The sequence below is a fragment of the Acanthaster planci genome, linkage group LG09 (assembly GCF_054643075.1).
Source record: "Acanthaster planci isolate LZ-2023a linkage group LG09, COTS_SCS, whole genome shotgun sequence".
In the NCBI taxonomy this organism is placed as follows: Eukaryota; Metazoa; Echinodermata; class Asteroidea; order Valvatida; family Acanthasteridae; genus Acanthaster; species Acanthaster planci.
The window spans coordinates 10,601,535-10,621,156 of NC_141785.1; the positions used below are offsets into that span (position 1 = coordinate 10,601,535).

At 42.8% G+C, this 19,622-nt stretch overlaps 1 protein-coding gene across 6 annotated transcripts in view; it reads right to left on the reverse strand.

Annotated features, from left to right (window-relative positions):
- The window catches only part of LOC110980635 (peroxisomal sarcosine oxidase-like), a 34,642-nt gene that overhangs the window by 4,569 nt on the left and 10,451 nt on the right, over positions 1-19,622 (reverse strand). For 4 of the 6 annotated variants that reach the window (XM_087141689.1, XM_022237507.2, XM_022237508.2 and 1 more), the window contains one exon: positions 17,544-18,982. In XM_087141689.1, the coding sequence (XP_086997815.1) occupies positions 18,849-18,982 (134 nt within the window). In that variant the 3' untranslated portion in view covers positions 17,544-18,848. Of the gene's footprint in view, positions 1-2,523; positions 2,584-5,360; positions 5,454-6,624; positions 6,778-7,162; positions 7,403-16,322; positions 16,487-16,914; positions 17,039-17,543; positions 18,983-19,622 lie in introns of those variants that run through there. The other 2 variants (XR_015426555.1, XR_015426556.1) reach the window with 2 other exon arrangements.

The following is a 19,622-nucleotide window of genomic DNA, read 5'->3' on the forward strand; positions in this document are numbered from 1 at the left end:
GTCTACAGCTTACCCTTCAGCATCCCTGCTTTTCCTTGTCAGGGACTGAGTGTGTGATATCGAACCTCCAGAGCGACACAAAATTTGTCCCAAATGTGTATCAAAACATTCTTGTCTCTTTTGCTTTCTGTTGCTTGACGAAGCATTCCTGGAAAAGAAATTTAAAAGAAAATACAATTTAAGCCATCTTGCTTGTGCTCTTAATCTTATAACCATTTTGTTAAATGCTATTTGTTGCCAGACATTTTGGAACGATTGTCTGCGCTATTGCTGTAATCAGGCGGGTGTCAGTGGGTGAAACTTTAAAAAGTTCAAAAGCTGTTTCTATATACAGGTACATGTATCCATATCCAGGACCCAAGAGGAGGGCCTTGTTTATGGATCTACTGCTTAATGCTGCTGGCTCGGGTCAGATTGAACCACACTTCTGCATGGGGATTTGTATTGTAACGTCATAGTAGATTTAAGCGACTTTGCCAACCTGTGGTAGTAACGTGCATGCTCATGCCTTATTTACATATTTCATGGGAAGGTCCACTCATTGAGACCAAGTTACTAGAAATGGCTTCAACAGAGGACATGATGGGCTAAGATTAAAATACCAACATAGACCTAAATTACTATCAAATTTCGACAGCTACTTCAATCAACATGCCCTTCCCTGACTGCAATGTAATTGTAATGCAGCTTACCTCCATCAGAAATTTTTGCTTGCAACAGCTTATCCTTGACACGTTTCCAATGTCCAGTGATGAACAGCTCAACTGTCCTCCATGATAAATTCAAGTAAACAGGCAGGCAACACACCAGACATACCAGAGTCATGAGAGTCTTAAAGATCTTGATCTAGCCCAGACAATTTGAGGGCAAGAAGATGAAGTTTCAGAGGGAGAATCTTTCCTAGCAAGATTCAGGCATTTAAAAAATTCTTGGTCGCATGTCTCGTGAAAACCAATGTACACGTAGCCTAATTTATATGCTTCATTATAGGCACAGTCAAAGCAGATCCCGAATAGCCCCTCGCACTCAGTTGGTTCGGTGATTTCACGATAATTGCAGCATATATCAAGCCACTCTTTGGCACATGAAGTGAACTTTCTCCATTGGACATTCATACTTTTTCAAATTTGACTGATTCTACATGCATTAAACACCTGAAATTCGTTGATGTTGAAGGTGAGGCACATGCCGTCAGCATCACGGGACATCTCCATGTTTACTGCTTTGTGTCATGACCTGTCATGACACAAACCAGTCTTGGATTGGACAATTTGCATCATATGGTGAGATTACATCATTCGCAAATGATTTTAAAAGTGGCAAATTTCGCACATAGAGCTTCCTCAACGGAAAAATAGTTTGCTCTTTCCACCCGAATTATTAAAAAACTGCAGGACATGTGGAGAACTTTTGCATTTGTCATCTCTGGTTATTTGTGTACTCTATTCTGTCCAGAAAATCTATACCCGCAGTTGCTGAAACGAAGGAATTTAGGGGTTCAGCTGACGGCCTTTATTTAAAATCAGGTTGTTTCAATATATTTGATAAAATAGAATTGCAGAGAGGTTTTCATACAATTAAAGGAGATACAAAGGTGAAGACAATTTGTCTTTAAGAAAATTTAATAAGAGGTCCTTGGAACTTGGCCGATTACCTTGTATTATCAGGAGAGATACCAATAGAGAACAAATGATGGAGACGTAGCAATTCCCTTGTTATGGTAAGCAGAATGTTGTATTAATCCTAACCCCCTGGGGTGTAAGATCACATTGAAATTGGAGGATTTGGGAGTGTTAGGGTTAACTGTGCTCTCATGACTGAGGTTTGATTTTATTTGTCTGAACCCTGACAGAGTTGGGGGGGCGGTTAGAATCTGCTCCTCCTTATGTTCCATGAACTTTCAATATCCTTGCAGTGCATTTTTTTACAAACCAAACCTTAAGGGAATTTTCTAGTAATATCTTTCAGTCATTTTGCTCCCAATTTGATGAATATCAGACACATTTGTTTCTTGTGCTACACCTATTTTTTGAAGAGAGCTCATCAGCCAAAACATCAACTTTCCCCACTGATGTGCATGCAAACGATGTGCAAGTCGACACAAACGAGGCCTTAAAATGACAGCAACAATACAGCCATACATCGGATGGAATTGACACTTCCCCTCTGTACTGATAGTGAATGTGTCTACATGCATGTCAAGTCTAGAAAAGATCGGGCACCAGAAAGCCGACTTCAAAATGGGGTGTGGAGATAAAAAAGTCTGAACAAATATTCTGTCAAATTGTCTGGAAAAAACAGCTATTCTAGGGCTAACTAAGTTTTTTTCAATTCAATTGCCAAATTTTTCAACAGATTTTCTTACAGCACCTTTGCCTGCGAATTCAGTGTTGCTCATTTTTCTGAACACATCCAAAGAAATAACAAAACCAACATAAAAGTCCAAACATAAAATACACAATCTGTTCATTACTTCTATTAAACATTTCCCTGAGGTTTGTTAAAGAATCTATCACTACTTACCCGTACATCTTCATCAAGAAAATGGACTCTTCAAGATGGCAGACCACTGTAATTGCAGCACTGAAAGAAAGAAGGGAATGACAAATTTTATAAAATCTTCAGCAATTTGATGCAATCATTTGATGCCTGTAAATAACTCCAGAAACACGACACTTGGCTGAGCCCATACAAATATCTTCAAATTTACCCTGCCGTGTGTGACTACTTTTCATGATATTACGGGAAAAGAGTTAGGATTGGTCACTCAAGCCTGGATGGTGTCAGGCTCGAATTAAACTCAAGCCTGGGTATTAAGAGGCTCAAAAACTAGAACTGTTCACTCAAGCCTGGATGGTTTGAGACTCAAGTCCACCTGCTGGTTTGTATTGCTGAGAGTAGAGATGGATTGGTCACTCAATCCTGAATAATTTAGGTCTCAAGTTGATTCAAGCCGCATTAGGCTAGGATTGGTCAATAAAGCCTGGATGGTTTGAGGCTCAAGTCCACCTGTTTCTTCATAGTGCTGAGACTAGAGCAAGGATTGGTCACTCATCCTGGATGCTTTGAGGCTCAAGTCCACCTGCTTGTTCATATTGCTGAGACTAACTCTAGGATTGGTCACTCAATCTAGATGGTTTGAGGCTCGAACCCGCCAGCCAGGTAAAGTTGCTGAAAACAGAGCAAGGATTTATCTCTAAAGACTGGATAGGTTGAGGATACGGTCAAGCCAGTTAGAGGCTCAAGAGCTACGATTGGTCACTCACACCTGGATGGTTTTAAGCTCACTTCCATCAGCTAGGTCATGTTGAAACTAAAGCAAGATTGGTCACTAAATCCTGTATGGTTTGAGGCTAAAGGCCACTTCCTTGTTCCTTTTGCTCTGACTACAGCCAGGATTGGCCCCTCCACCTGAATGGTTTCACGCTCAAGTTCATTTACTGTACGTCTGGTAAAGTATCAAGAGCCAGGATACATCAATCAAGCCTGGATGGTTTAAGGCTCAAGTCAACCTGTTTGTTCATGTGGATGAGACCAGAGAAAACATTGGTCAATCAATCCTGGAAGGTTTGAGGCTCAAATCCACCTGCTAGTTCATGTTGCTTAGACAAGAGCAAGGACTGGTCACTACAGGTTCATGTTGCTGAGACCAGAGAAAAGATTGGTTACTTCAGCTTGGGTGGTTTGAAACCACAGTTACTAGCCCAGTTAAGGCTGAAGAGCTATATTGGTCACTCAAGCCTAGATGGTTTGAAGCTCAAGTCCATCAGCTGATTCATGTTGACAAGATCAGACCAAAGATTGGTCATTCAATCCTGGAAGGTTTGAGGCTCAAGTCCTACTGCTGGTTCATACTGCTAAGAGTCGACCCTGGGTTAGTCACTCAAGCCTGGATGGTTTGAAACTCAAGTCCATCAGCTGATTCATGTTGGCAAGATCAGACCAAGGATTGGTCACTCAATCCTGGAAGGTTTGAGGCTCAAGTTCTACTGCTGGTTCATATTGCTAAGAGTTACCCAGGGTAAGTCACTCAAGCCTAGATGGTCTGAGGTTGAAGTCCAGCCATTTCTGAAACTAAAGCAAGGGTTTGTTATTGAAGCCTGGATGGTCTGATGTTCAAATTCACTCAAGTCCCATAAAAGGCTCAAGAACTAGGACTGGTCAGTCCTAGTCAGGACTCAAGCCAGAGGGTTTGAGGCTCCTTCAGACCTGCTCGTTCATGATGCCAAGACCAGAGCTAGGATTGGTAACTCAAGCCTACATGGTTTGACACTTAAACTCACTCAAGTCTCGTAAGAGGCTCAAAAGCTAGAACTGGTCACTCAGATTATGCCTGGATGGTTTGAGGCTCAGGTCCACCTCATTGTTCATGTTGCGGAGACGAGAACTCAGATTGGTCACTCAATCCTGGATGGTTTGAAGCTCAAGTCACCCTGCTTGTTCATATTGCTCTGACTGAAGCGAGATTTGATCACTCAGTCCGGATGATTTGAAGCTCAAGTCCACCTGCTTGTTCATTTTGCTCCGACTGAAGCCAGGATTGGTCACTCAATCCTGGAAGGTTTGAGGCTCAAGTCAACCTGCTGGTTCATGTTGCTGAGACTAGAGCTAGGGTTGGTCACTCAAGCTGGATTGTTTGAGGCTCAAATTTACTCAAGTCTCGTAAGCGGATCAAAAGCTTAGACTGGTCACTAAGTCTGGATGATTTGAGACTGAAGTCCAGCCATAACTGAGATTAGAGCTATGATAATTATATTCTCACGTTCATCAGCTGGTTCAAGTTCCTTAGACAAACACATGGGCCTTTAAGGTTCGACGCCTAAGTCCACCTGCTGGTTCACATTCGATCCATGAACAAAATGCTTCCTCATCATTTGCCTCAATCCAAGCTTGTAATGAAAGTGTAATGGATGGGGCTCTTTAATGCAGTACTAAAAGAAATGTAATGTAGATGATCACTCTTCTAGTCAGAGATTCACAATAACTTGAAATAAGAAAACGGAACCATAAAAAGCAATAACAGTGAACCCCAGTTGGGAAAGACGAATGTAGAATACAGCATTTTGCTGTAAAACAACTGGATAAAATGTGCCAGTAATATTACAACTTCACCAGAGAAAGATCAAGCTCATCTTCTGCTCTGACTGTATACATGTCAGGGCTCTCTGGTTTTGAATTCAGTGAGGTTGAACTGTGCAAACTTTGCCAACCTTTTTTACACTCTCAAATAAACTTTGACAACCATTTAAGATATCAAATGCATGTCTAACTTCCTAATGGTTGAAAGCTAGGCTAAGGTGGGTACACTTAGGGCAAGTTGGAGTGTTGACTTCGGTTAACGATAGTTTAACTAACTTCACCTGAATGATGGATGGTTTGGAACATCTAGTCAACGGACTGATCTGCCTACCAAATCCCAGACTTCAATGCCCCTTCCGAAAGTTTCCATAACCCTGAATTGGAAAGAAAAGATCAGGATTTCCAACTTTTACTAGTGACAGCAATAGGATCAACAGATTTTTATATAGGACCAATCAACTGATAGCAGAGCAGGATGGAACAATCGCACAGATCCATCAATCACACCAAAACAATGTCTGTACATGAACAACACGGTGGTGCATTCAGACAAGACCTCCGAAAAATAAAATCACAAAGCATGAGACAGTGGAGTGGTTGACATCCAAGAATCTGATATTTCCTGACTAAAGACTCACGAAACCCTGTCCCAAAAGAGGTCTTGGGTTACAATTTCAAATTTTATTTTTTTATGACTATGTTTTCCTCTTGCATATTTAAATAGTTTTTTCCTGAGCTTTTGACTTTTCTACTGGTAAGCAGTGTTCCAGTGGTGAACCTTTGACCTATCGCCAATTTCTCTTGTCGAATAGCCTGCTCTTTCTTCAGTTTATCTTTTTATCTACAGAACATGATGGACTCCTGTTCTCCCACCTTGGAACAACTCGTCTTAACTCATCTCTACATCTAGAACTTTGGCGCCATTCTTTCCCTTGAGCTCAAAGTGTATTCTAACTTTACAGGATCCTGCATTTCTGTAAATCTCCTATTTTAATTTATGCCCATCTGAATGGGTGCTCTCTTGATTCCCTTTGTATTTCTCATATTAGTTGACTTGTTTATTCCCTCCAATAAAGCAAAATCTCTTTTGTATGTAAATCCTGAATTGTGTGAGGTCAAGAGTTTTTTCAAAAGGGAATTAAATTAATATGAAATTTGGTTCCAGCTATTTTGAAATGTGAACCACGGGTTACACTCATTTTTGCTCTTTGTCCCAAGTACAGTGCTTAAAAAGAAAACAAGCTAGGGCTGGTGCTGAAGTGGTCTTTTGACAACCCAAAGGCCACTCCATATACCTCAGGTGAATGCAACAGCAAAGTAAATTATATACCAAGAACAGAGGCATTACTACAAGCCCCCCTAAAGATACTGAGAAAGAAAACAAGGGGCGTAATAGTCCATCTTTAACAGTCTTGGTCAGTGTGAACTATGACCGAACCCCACTGATTGTTCTCCCCTGGAAAATGAGGGCATCTAAAATACCCCTCCCCCTCGCAAAGTTAACCCCACTTATGGCAGAAAGTAAAAGTGAAAATTCTCACATACCTGTTACCCTCAACTTGCAGAGTCCATTTCAGTGATGTGCTATGATTCCAACAGGTGCCGCATGGTGTCAGTGCCAGGACATTGACTAGTACCGCAGGCAGAGAGGTAGACAAGTAAGGATACTCGATCATGTCACACAGTCAGACATCAGTGCTGTGAACGCAACAAAAAATTCAACATGTGGACATTAACCTTTTCTGAATAGAACAATCATATCAAGGCTCAAGATATCCCACTGAGTCCAATTTCCCCCAGTGACTCTGACTGGAGAGACATGAAAGCTGGATACTGCCGTGTTGTGGAACACATTGTGAATGTTATCCAAAGCGTGCCTGGAATCTGAAGTAAAAGTGAAAACGTGGGAGGGGATTTATCTAGTACAACTGGTACAATACATTGTATAGAAGCATCTTGGAGTGGATGTTAAAGTTTGTCACAAAGGATGGTAACACGTCCCATGGTTTGCTTTGGGGATGGTCTCTCTCCTGAACAAATGACAGATGCCTCAGGATAAGGAACAAGTGAAGAAATTCCTTACATTAGATTCGAAGACTTGACCGGTGCCCTCAAGAATTCCACAGATGGTGCTGCCTTCTTTGAGATTTGACAAACTGTTTCTTCAAGGGTTCCAGTGCAAATGACAAGGATACACTGTTTCTACTTTCACTGGATTTCAGCCACGGGTCAGTTAAGAAAAAGTTGATGGAACACTTCAACCATGACGACCTAGTAGAGTTGACAACACATGCATAGCATACTGTCGGTGAGTTCATCCGAACTGTAAGGAAATGGCTTGAGACTTTAGCATACAGATGCAGTAGAGGTTCTTTGGCCTGACATTTCAACTGAAGGGGTCACCATTGTCTGCGGCCAGCAAAAAGACACTGAGATGCACAAATTACAGGTATGGTTGGTACATGAACTACGTGTAGCACTACAGTTGCATCAATGAAGATAACAAATGCTGGTGCTCTCTCTAGCAAGAAACTACAAATTCCCATGTTATGTACATACTGCACCTGCCGCTAGGAGACTGGTGAGGGGGAAGATATGATCTAGTGCAGGGCGTCCTCTGCCCATTCAAATGTATTAAGCATCCAACTTCACTCATTTTAGTGACCATGCGTCAACATGTATAGGCAATTAATTTCTGATCAATGCTGGCACCTCGCATAAAAAATTTAAAAGCAAAATCTGAGGCGTTCATGGAATGGTTCTGTTTCACACTGTCCTGAGTGGCAAAGAGGGTCACAAAATGCCAGATTTGAGGAAATTTGAGTGACTGTTCAAAGAGTGATAAAAAGAAATTAATTCCAGTCACATTGATCATAGTAATTCCCCCTTTTTTCCCCAGAGATAACTGATGCAAAACTGCTGCAAACTGCTTGCCGACTACAGTGACCTAAAATACAAATTACAAACTATGGAGGGCCTGATGTTTCGATCCTAGCAGAATCTTTCTCAAAGGCAAAAGATTCTGTGTGGATTGAAATGTCAGGCCCTCCATATTTTATGATTTTTTTTTTCTTCACAAGATAAAACCATATTGGGCCAAAAATAAGGGAAAGAAGAGCTTGTCTGGGACTTGACTTGAATGGAGCTCCTTGATGTCGAAGAGGTTAACATCCTGGTGGTCACAAAAGGGAAGGGTGGTTGTTGGAGAGGCGAATTGGATTGGCTCCATCAAGGTAGACCTATTTAGCAGTCTGAGTACAGTCTGAGGAAATAAACCATTTTTAAGTTTTTGTGTGTGCGGAAATTTAAACTGTTTGTAGTTTTATTTGTAGAGTAATCTCGCGATCCTTCCCTGAAAGATTTCAGTTAGCTTTTTTGTTGCCATATAGCGAGTTCCCCACACGTTTAGATTTTGTTCTTTGAATTTTTTTCCTTTATTGATCTTGAGCTATTTTTCCAGGTTACATTTTTTTCTTTTTTGGTGGAGAATCCAGGTTGGGAGTGCTGTTCTTTTAGAACTTAGCTAGGTTACTCTAGGAATAGGGAGAGTCTATTAGAACCAGTTGAATTTTTTTGTCTGGTGAGAGGTCAAAGGAAATCAAGTAATACAGGTCATAAGGAAAAAGACCGACACAGTGTTTTGGGGTTAGAAACATTGAAATTGCACAATGGCTGCGACACCAAGTCCACCCACGTTATCCTTGATGGTAACAGACAGCCCGTCTGAGGCAACCAGGTCCTGTCTGCCGAAGCAAGATGGACAGCGCAACACAGCTAAAGTCACACCTTCCACACCATGAACTCACTCCCTTGGAGATGTGCGGCTTTGACCCCCCGTCCCGCCAAGTTCTGCATCCACCAACTGCAACATCTTCTCCACCCAATGCCATAACAACACACCAGGTGAAGGGGGTGGCAACCTTCACAGGAAGAGAGAAGAGTATTAGAGTGGAGGACTGGGTTCTGGACATGCGGTATGTCCTCGAAGCCAAAGGCAGGATGTCCGACTGAGTCCATTTCCATGAGGTAGTAAGGCACACCTCTGGCCGTGCCCGAGATGTAATCCTGAACTTGGAGAGCCGAACGCCAAGTGGAGTGACGACTGAGATGGCATTCTCCGAACTGATGGAAGAATTTGGGGAGGATAATCTGGCCACTTCGCCGATGACACGATTCTATGCACGTGAGCAGAGGTCTGGTGAGTCAGCGAGCGATTACGCCATAGCCCTGGAAGCGCTCCTGAGGCGAATAGAAGACACGGGGAGGCAGCAAGGCCGTCATGATCTATTTGGTGCAAGCAGGGATGTCCTTCTTACTACCCAGTTTATGGCAGGACTAAACGACAGCAGAATTCAACAGCGGCTTGCATTGATGCGTCCACGGTCCATGAGATTTAAAGATCTAAGGGCAGAGTTGCGCATCATAGCAGAAGAGAAAAGTAAGGAGGAAGAGTTGCTTAGACAGCGGTATCAGCTCATGGCACACATACCGTAGAAGCCAACCAATGAAAAGTCGCCTTCAAACACTGAACCAGAGAAAGCAACCAGAACAGCCGAAGTTGACATCAATGCACAGATTGCAGCCCTTACCAAGCTAGTAGAGCACCAAGTCACCACACTTAACCAGGTGATTGACAACCAAAAGCAGCTGGGTCAGCGGATGGAGATGTTGGAGTCCAGAAACAATGGCAAAACGGGAAGATTTTATCAGAGGGGAGCCCCAGTCCAACCAAGAGCCTGTTTGCCCTCAGCCGAGCCAGCAGCAGAGTCATCCACTGAGACAACAGCTAAGCCAACAGCCGATCCAGCATTCAGGCCACCAGCAAACAGACAGTACACCCAGCCATACCTCGTCACATTTAAACTAGACGAACCCTCTGATGATGGGCAATCGGTGGGTTTGTCTAGTAACAAGAGCCCTGCAGAGAAAGGAGGCCACGTTAAAGATGGTGCTGATGTTGATTAGCAGGAGGAGAGTATGATTGGTCCCATCAGTGATGTAGAAGTCACCATTTCTGGCAAGCGGTGCACTGTTCTGATAGACACAGGGTCGCAAGTGAGCACGTTGACAGATGAATTTGTGGCCAGACAAATGTCAACATCCAGAGTGCTGGAGGTCAACTAGTACCACACAGCGGGGTTATCCTCATTGATATGGAAGTCCTTGGACGCCGAGTGCACAAGGTTCCGGTATTCATCCTACCAACCACAGAATTTCGAAAAAAGGTCCTGGGCTGTTAGGCACAAATGTAACACCAGCAAGTCGCGATGCGCTCCATGACAAACACGGAATGCGATTTTTATCAAAGGTAGGGCAGGCATCAGAAACCTGGTGTTCTGCATTCCAGTGCGTCGGTGATGATGCAGGTGATCTTGCGAAGAGGAATGGCGAGTTTTGTGGCCTGAAGTACAGAGGTCGTAAACCCTTCATCGTGAAGGCTGGAACAGAAGCCGACATTCCCACCGGTTTATGCGAAACCGGACATTTGATGCACTGGTAGAAAATGCGTGTAACCCTCCAGCTGGCAGTGCCCTAGTAGTTGGCAAAACACTAGTAGAAGTCCAGAATGGGAAGGTTCCAGTGCGTGTCCTTAATGTGTCCTCACACAATGTCGTGCTACGTCGAAATAGTTGTCTGGCAATGTTAGTTATGGGAAGAAAAGTTTCTTCAGCTTGCAGTCTTGCTGGTGACACCGCAACATGTTGTGAAGCATCCATTGGCAAATCTCCAACAGAAAGCCCTGATGTTGACCTTTGGTCTCTGTCACAGGAAGATAGATCACATGTCACCAGATTGTTACAAGAAAACCGAGATGTCTGTTCCCAGCACCGGCACGACATTGGATTCACTGAGACCATCGAGCACGAGATCCCATTAGTTGACCCCCCCCTTTTTAGGTTGCCATACCGACGAATTCCCCCGGTGCAGTTCCAGGAAGTCAGACGTCATGTTGCAGACCTCAAACAGTCTGGTATCATCCAGCCCAGTCAGTGCCCTTTTGCATCGCCAATTGTCATTGTGCAGAAGAAAGATGGCAAGATCAGACTATGTGTAGATTATAGGAAGCTGAATTCAAGAACGGTGAGGGATGCCTATCCACTCCCTAGAATCGACAAGGCATTGAATGCATTAGGCAGAGAAAAATATTTCTCCTGCCTTGATCTGACTTCAGGTTATCACCAGGTTAAGATGTCGGCCAAGGATCAGCAGAAGACTCTTTGAGTTTACACGGATGCTTTTGGGTTGGTCAATGCCACGGCGACATTCCAGAGGCTCATGTCAACGGTGTTTGGTGACATGAATTTTGTCAGCTTACTAATACACCTTGATGACATCATTGTATTTAGTTCTACTCTCGATGAGCATGTGGAGCGTCTTAGCCAGGTTTTTGCCAGGTTGCGAGAGCACCGGTTAAAGCTTAAGCCTGAAAAGTGTCATCTCTTTCAGTCCCGTGTGCACTATCTTGGGCATGTTGTATCAGTCGATGGCATCGCGACCGACCCCGAGAAGATTGCAGCCGTCAAGAAGTGGCCGACACCCAGGTCGAGGAAGGATGTCAGAGGTTTTCTGGGCCTCACAGGCTACTACCGGAGATTCATCCACCAGTATGCTAAGATTGCTGCTCCCCTCTTCGCACTGACCGGTGGACAGCGAGGCAGCAAGGAACCACCATTTGTCTGGGGTGAGGAATGTCAAGTGGCTTTCACCACCTTGATATCGAAGCTGACCTCTGCACCTATACTAACATACACTGATTACAGTTTGCCCTTCACAATACAGACCGACGCTTCAAGTGATGGCTTGGGAGCAATCTTGACTCAGGTGCAAGATGGCAAGGAACATGTTCTGGCATATGCGAGCCGCGCCCCATCCACAGCTGAGAAGAAGTACCCAGCCCACAAGCTGGAGTTTAAGGCTCTACACTGGGCGGTTAACAGATAAGTTCAAAGATTATCTGTACGGCAACAAAGTGACCGTGACAACAGACAACAATCTGCTTACCTACGTGCTGAAGAAAGCCAAGTTGGACGCACACAGTCATCGTTGGGTTAGTGACCTCGCTCAGTACCACCTCGACATCGTGTATAGGCCCGGCAAGCTCAACGCCAATGCAGACGCACTCTCAAGAATTCCCCGGAAGAAGGTGTTGCAAATCCTGAATGCAACTGAGGATGTGAACGCCGAGGCACCTGAACGGCCAGCAGTGGCTCAGCAGACAGTTCGTCAGGGAAATGGAGATCCTTCTGAACCCTTTGACATGACTGAGAAGTGTGGAGTTGATGATCGGGAAGTAGGAACGCCACTTAGCCAGACCTCAGACATGGCAGCATCCCAGAAAGAAGACTCGGAACTCAGCCACGTGAGAACCCTGAAGTTAACTCGGCAGACGAGGCCAAGCAGGCGACAGATGAAAGGTGAACCTAAAGCAGTTTGCCAATTGTTGCAGTCTTGGGACCACCTTTGGGACAAAGACGATGTGCTGTGCTACTGCAAGATGACCGACTATGGAGACAAGTACCTGCCTGTTCTCCCAAAGTCGCAGCAGCTCCAAGTCCTGAAAAGGCTTCACGACAACATGGGACATCTTGGATTTGAAGAGACAGTCCAGCTTGTACAGGATCGCTACTTCTGGCCTGGCATACATTCGGAGACTAAGACCTATGTCAGCAAGTGCAAGCGATGCGCTTTAAGGAAACTACCAAACACGCGCCGACAAGCACCTCTTCAGAGTATTCGGATGACTTGGCCATTAGAGTTCGTTTGCATCGTCTTTTTGACAATCGAGAAGTCTAAGGGTAGTTTTGAACATGTACTGGTAGTGACGGACCACTACACAAGATTTGCTCAGGCATACGCAACCAGGGACAAAAATTGCAACTACCATGGCACGTGTCATGTGAGAAAAGTACATCACAAATTTCGGCATTCCCGAACGAATCCACTCAGATCAAGGGAGATCCTTCGAGTCAGCCATTGTAAAGGAGCTGTGTAATCTCCTCGGCATCGTGAAGAGCAGGACGTCGCCTTACCATCCGCAGGGCAACGGGATAACAGAGCGATTCAATCGTACGCTGTTGTCCATGCTGGGAGCCCTTGAGCCAGACCAGAAGAGTAACTGGGCAATGCACCTACAGTCAATGACGTTCGCATACAACAGCTTGCAGCACGAGACAACGGGCTACAGTCCGTTTTATCTGATGTTCTTGAGGGAACCTAGGCTACCCGTGGAACTACTTGTAACCTCAGGGCAGGAAGAGTCAGATGGAAGTCACCCCTATTCCTCATATGTTCAGCAGCTGGAGAGACACCTTCGGATAGCTTGTGACAAGGTGAAGCTCGCAACGCAGAGGGCACATCACAAGCAGAAGTCCAACTACGACAAAAAGGTACATGAGCAGATCCTGCAGCCAGGAGATTGTGTCCTTGTTGCCAACAAGATGCCCAGAGGTCACTGCAAGCTGAAGAACAGGTGGGAAGAAGCGCCTTATGTCGTCATTGGTTAACTGGGGGACCTACCAGTGTATACTGTGCAGCAGTGCGGCTCTATGAAACAAAGAAATCTGCATCGAAATCTACTGACCATCTGTCCTTTTGAGGTGGGTGGTTTGGCAGTGGGTGATCTGCTCCCACCACCACAGCAGTTTCAAGATGCAGATACTCCTTCATGTTGCCGGCTCCCACAGCCTCATCAGTTCCAGGAAGAGCCAGACCACCTTTATCTTCCACCTCCACCGCAGTTCTATGATGCAGGCTATGAAACCCCCGATGCCCTCCACCCCTTGCCGCCGTCCTATGAAGCAGCATATGGAACCTGTGCTGGGTTCACCTCTTCCCCCACAGAGTTTGGTGAGACAGATGAGTTAAGATGTGCTGACAGCAGCTGTAACAGTGATGGTTCCCACAGGATGTCAGATTCACCTTCTGGCCCCCGAGGACAAAACTGAAGATGGGACAGACGATGCCCCTGCTCCAGATGTAGGCTGTGTAGGATAGACGCGCCATTGTCTCAGAAGGGTCGTCAAGCCTCCATTGAGTTGGGGACTGGGTTTGATAGGTTCATTTATGCATGTAGATAGATTCTTGTTTAATTTGTTTTGGTAGGTCTCTTTTTATTTTTGTTTAGTATTGCTGAGGATAGCAATGAATTTGAGATGGCGAGGGTGTGGCAGAGGCAATTTCCAGTTGTACTTTATATACATGTAGGAGTGTTAACCTCAAAAGGTTTGTGGTTAATATGACACCCCCTTTACACCTTGCTTCATCCTTGTGGGAGTTAAGTTGTGCCCCTTGGTTTTAGCAGGGCAGCCCCTTACATTGTATGCAAATTAGGGCCAGGACACTTCCCTGATCATGCTTTTCCAAGTAGCCTCTCAGTTTGCAGGCCGGCAGTGGAGTTAGTACATCACAAGCCTTTCTTGCTCCTTCTTTATTCTTAAATTCTGCCTCGAAAATCTGGTCTGCTGTTGACTTGGTTGTTTAGGCTTGAGTGCTTTTGATTTGTAACTTTCCTTTTAAGCACTGTTGTTGGTCTTCTTCTTTTTCCTTTTTTTTGGTTTCTTTTCTAAAAATTTACTCTGGTCTTTTTATTTTCTTTTGGTTTTCTTATTTTATTGAAGTTACTTGATTCATTCATCTTTTTTTTGTACTTTTACAGTTTGGTCTATGGTTTTGTTCAAATGTTGATGGTCTCGATCAGGTTGGTCTAGGTTTTCTAGGTCTCAGTCCGTTTGTTGAAAAACTGCAGCTTTATAATCTCATGTCACGTGACCCCTAGCTGACAATGCCATTTTGACGATTTTGTCCAGGGACCCTCTCTTCACCATGGATTACGAGTGTGGTCAAATATGGAATCAGTTCAATTGACCAGAGTGCCGAAGACTGGCTGTTGAAAAGCTTGTACAAAACCTATAGGGAAAATATAATATTCAAAAGCAATTAAGAAACACAAGATGACGTCATAAAATTGGCGTAATTTTTGTATCAGGGTCTTCGTTGCCTGTAACTTTGATGACAGTTGACATTTGCTAAATTAGGATAATGCTACTTTGAAAACATATAAACGTTAATGGGCTAAAAACCCCTATGCAGAACTGCTGCAACTTTAAATTCAAGTCATGTGATTTGCATTTAAACTAAAAATTTTTCATGAAATACTTGATATTCTGACTCTCGGGTATATATCAAATCAAATAACAGATCATAAAATATACAATTTCTCTTCTGTTCTCATAGTAATCTGGAGCCGAAGTTGGCGACTACTCGCGCATGAGGGTTCAGTGGTAAAACGTGCACAAAATCTATTGAGAAAAACTGCAGCTTTAATCTCATGTCACGTAACCCCTGACAATGTCATTTTTACGATTTTGTCCCGAGACCCTCTCGCATTCATTATTACGAGTGTGGACAAAAAAAACGTGTACAAAACCTATGGGAAGAATAAAGCATTCAAAAATCAATAATAAATAACAAAGTGACGTCATCATGACTTCATGCTTTGAGACAAGTCTCAGCAGGAGGACTAAGAGTGTGTACCTGGTATATCTGTCTGTTTGATTTATAAAAGTGCCGAAATAGCTTGATGAAACCGTGCACAAAACCTACGGAGCTAATTAAATATTCAAACTTCTATAAAAAAAATCAACTGATGACGTCATCATGATGTCATGCTTCGTGGCACATCTTTGCCACAGGGTCTTTGCTTGATACAACTTTGATGAAGATAGGAACTGGCAAAGGGACTAAAGTACCGTGCATAAAAACCCTGTACAAAACAAATGGGGGCTGGGGCAGAAAAACAAGGAGGAGAAGAAGAAGAAGAAGAAGAAAAAAAAGGACAAAATGCTAAAAAGCAAAAAAGAACAAAACGTAATGCCTTTTTGCAAAATTGCGGAAAAACCCCCAAAAAACTTTTAATGAAAACAATAGCTGCTTTGGCAATGAAGCCGAAGCAGCTAAATATGGAACCATGGTCTGTGTTACAATACTGAGCCCTGGATAACCAATGTCTGTATGCATTTTAAATCACTGCCAAGTCCACATTTTCATGGACAACACATTTTCAAAAGTAATTCAGCAGGGCTGATCTCAGCAAAATGTTGAGTACGGGTCTCAAGAAATATTGGGTGAGAATTGAATTTTACTGACACTCTCTGCTTGGATGTACCACAACATTGAAGCTTGATCAAACAATGCAGGAAAACCAAACGAGAAAGAAAAGGCATGACAAGAGAAAACCGACAAACCTCGTCGTACTGGCTTTTGGCAAAGAGAAGAGTGCACATTTCACCGTGAAGGGCAGCAAGGGTCAGTTGTCTCTTCTTCTTCTGCAGATTTTCCACAATGCTCATGGCTTTGTTATAAGAATCGTCAGCTTGGGCTTCAGTTGGTATTCCGCACATGGATCAACCTACAAGCCCAACAACATTCAGCAATATTCATATTGCTTGTAATATGATTATCAGCAAATAAAAAAATGAACTGTTTTCACGGATTATTTCTAAAGTGTCAATGTGCTGATGTCACTACTAGTAGCCTACTCATCAGGCCAGTAATAATTCCAAGAAACCCACCTCAGCTCCCTTGGGAGGATACAGCTTTATATTGATATTTCAAGTGCGACTTTGCAACTCAACGACAATAATCACCTCTATCCTCACAGGTCCTCAATTACTCCTGGGTGTAGACAGACAAGCAAGGGTATAAAGACTTTCCAGAGACTGCACCATGTGACCACCTACTGGATTCAAACCCCTGACCCTATGACTGGTAGTTACAGACCTTAACCAACAAGCCACACCCTCCCCCAATAATTACTAATAGACACATACAACTTACATTGTACAGCACTCATATGCCATGCACTGATGGGCTTCATCCTGGTGTAGCATGCACAGTCTGAGACAAGCATCAATGACCTTCTCTGCCTCGTAGTACCAACCTGCTTCAGACAAGAATCCACCTACGACAAACAGACAGTGAGGGGAGGGGGAAATCTGATATCAGTACACCAAAGCTGTTGAGTCCATGTGCAACTGGGCTGATGTCCAAATGTAAATGTGAATGTAAGTGTCACTGTTAGTAAGGCAGATTTAGAAACAAATGTACATAATTAACAATGCAGATACATGTATCTCATCAGTTTTTTATATGCCACAAGTGCACATGGCCCAGATATGCTGCTCGTTGACTGACAACGTTGAAAAGAACAACATAAATATGTTCAATTTTCAGCTGTTTCTATTACAAGTACTTCTATTTGGATTGAAAGGATGAATCTGAATATCTGTGAATGTTAGAGTGTCACTGAAATATATGGAAGCATACCAGTAATCACAAATACACTGTATACTGTATACAGGGTTTCTATCAATAAAAATGAAGGCTTTCAACAGCTACATGTACATGGTAATCCCTGGGCTTCCCTCAAGGCTGTTGATGAGGAAGAGGCACAAACAGCAACAAACTAGGTATGCAGTACCGTAAACAGTACAACATTTTGTTTATTTGCCGATGGTACGAGTTTGTTGTATAAACACAATAATGTAAATGAAGCAATCCAAAACCTTAATTTGGAACTTTCTAAAATTAATTAGTGGCTTTTAGAAAACAAATTGTGTATCAATGCCCTTAAATAACATTACATAATATTTTGTTCAATTAAATTTAAGTATACACCAAATGCTCATTTGATCTTAAACAATTCAAGATTGACCCAGGTTAAAAGTACAAAATTTCTGGGTGTAACAATGGATGAAAATCTTACTTGGAAATGTCATATCAATGAGGTAGCTACAAAAATATCCAAGAATAAAGGCATTATGAATGGCTTAAGGTTTTATCTTCCGGATAAGGTTTTATTAACATTGTATAATTCCTGAGTTTTACCTTATTTGAATTATGCTATTATTACCTGAGGCTGCTCGCCATCTACCGGTAGATGTAACAGATTACTTACTCCACAACAGTGAGCAGTTCGTATAATCACAAATGCCAGTCACCGTGATCATTCTGCTCCATTGTTTGCTAAATTAAATCTTTTACCAATGTAATGACCTATATCACCTGAATATAGCAAAGTTTATGTACAAATTAAGGCATGACCTACTCCCTCCTTGTCTTAAAACCCGTTTTACCTTGACATCAACCATCCATGATTACAATACATGAAGTAGTTCAAAGAGAAACTTGTACGTCAAGTTTAACAGGACGTCAATGTCTAAAAATAATGTTATTCACCAAGGTATACAGTATTGTAAACACTTAGATGATTCTTTGAAATCAATATCTTTACCCATCTTTGTAAAAAAACTTGAAACTCAATACTTACAATAGAAAAATATACTTAACTATTCTGAAGTGTTCTTGCCTTTGTCTCACACCTGTCTACCGTATGCTATGTTTTGTTTGTCCCTTGTCTGTATGCTTTTTTCTGATTGCCTCCTAGTTGTCTGTCTGCTTAACCTCATACCTAAATGTTGTCATTTTCTTCTGAATGTTATGTAACAATGATACTATTAATGATATTTATATTTCTCTGTGATAAATGTATATTTGGGCATCTAATTTGCATCCACAAAGACAACACTGAATAAATGTCCTCTCACTAAGTTGAAGCAATGTTTAGAGGAAGGCCAGACGTACCATATTTCACTGAGCTAAAAATGTTAACGTGAAAGAGTAACATATCATTATCAGCCCTACAATGCACCCAAAAGGCCGCAAAGGATCAAAAGGAGTAAAACTGCTCAGTTGGTTTAGCTGTGCAACCTTCACAGCTTGGGCCGAGATGTGGTGGAAAGGAACCGCTTGAAACTGAGGAGGCTGGTGTCAAAGCTAGGAGGCTTCCCCAGGGCCATTTCTCCAAGAACCTTGCCAATGAGTGGTGCCATCTTGAATCCCTTACCTGCATAATATTTCAAAAAATGTCTCTACCCTGAAATCTGATGCACAGGTCTACCCACTCGATAAAATTCTACCAAAAGCATGCAGAACAAAATCTGGCCAACTTTAAATTTGCTCCTTCTACGGCCAACTAAGTTTACCCACAATTTCCAAAAAGCAAAGACGAGAATTTTTGACATGGTTAATTGTACAGACAACTTTCCTGAATTTTTTCACCAACAAGACAGTGAAGTCAAGAGACTTACTTGGCAGTGAACGTTTAAAAGAATTCATCCAATTTCTGGATGATCATGGAGCTAGGTACACATTGGGATGATGTAATGCAAAAAACCAAATCAGACCATATCGGACAGAGCATGGGCAATTCCTTTTCCTTACATGTGCAGCATCGTTGAAACAATCACTGGTAGTTTTTTAATGCAGAGTGCGTTTCTTAGGTTGCGTATGTTGGACTCTAAATACTATTGGGAATTTGTGTCAGTGGCATAAAGAATTTCTCATAGGTAAGCTTAAGAGAGCAACACCATGAAATAAAAGCAAGGATGCTGGGATCACAAGTAAGGCTTTTCATATTTTTTTCTCCCCCAACATTGTGTTGAATGAGCCTGAAGCCAGTGTTCGAGTACTCGTACTCGAGTACA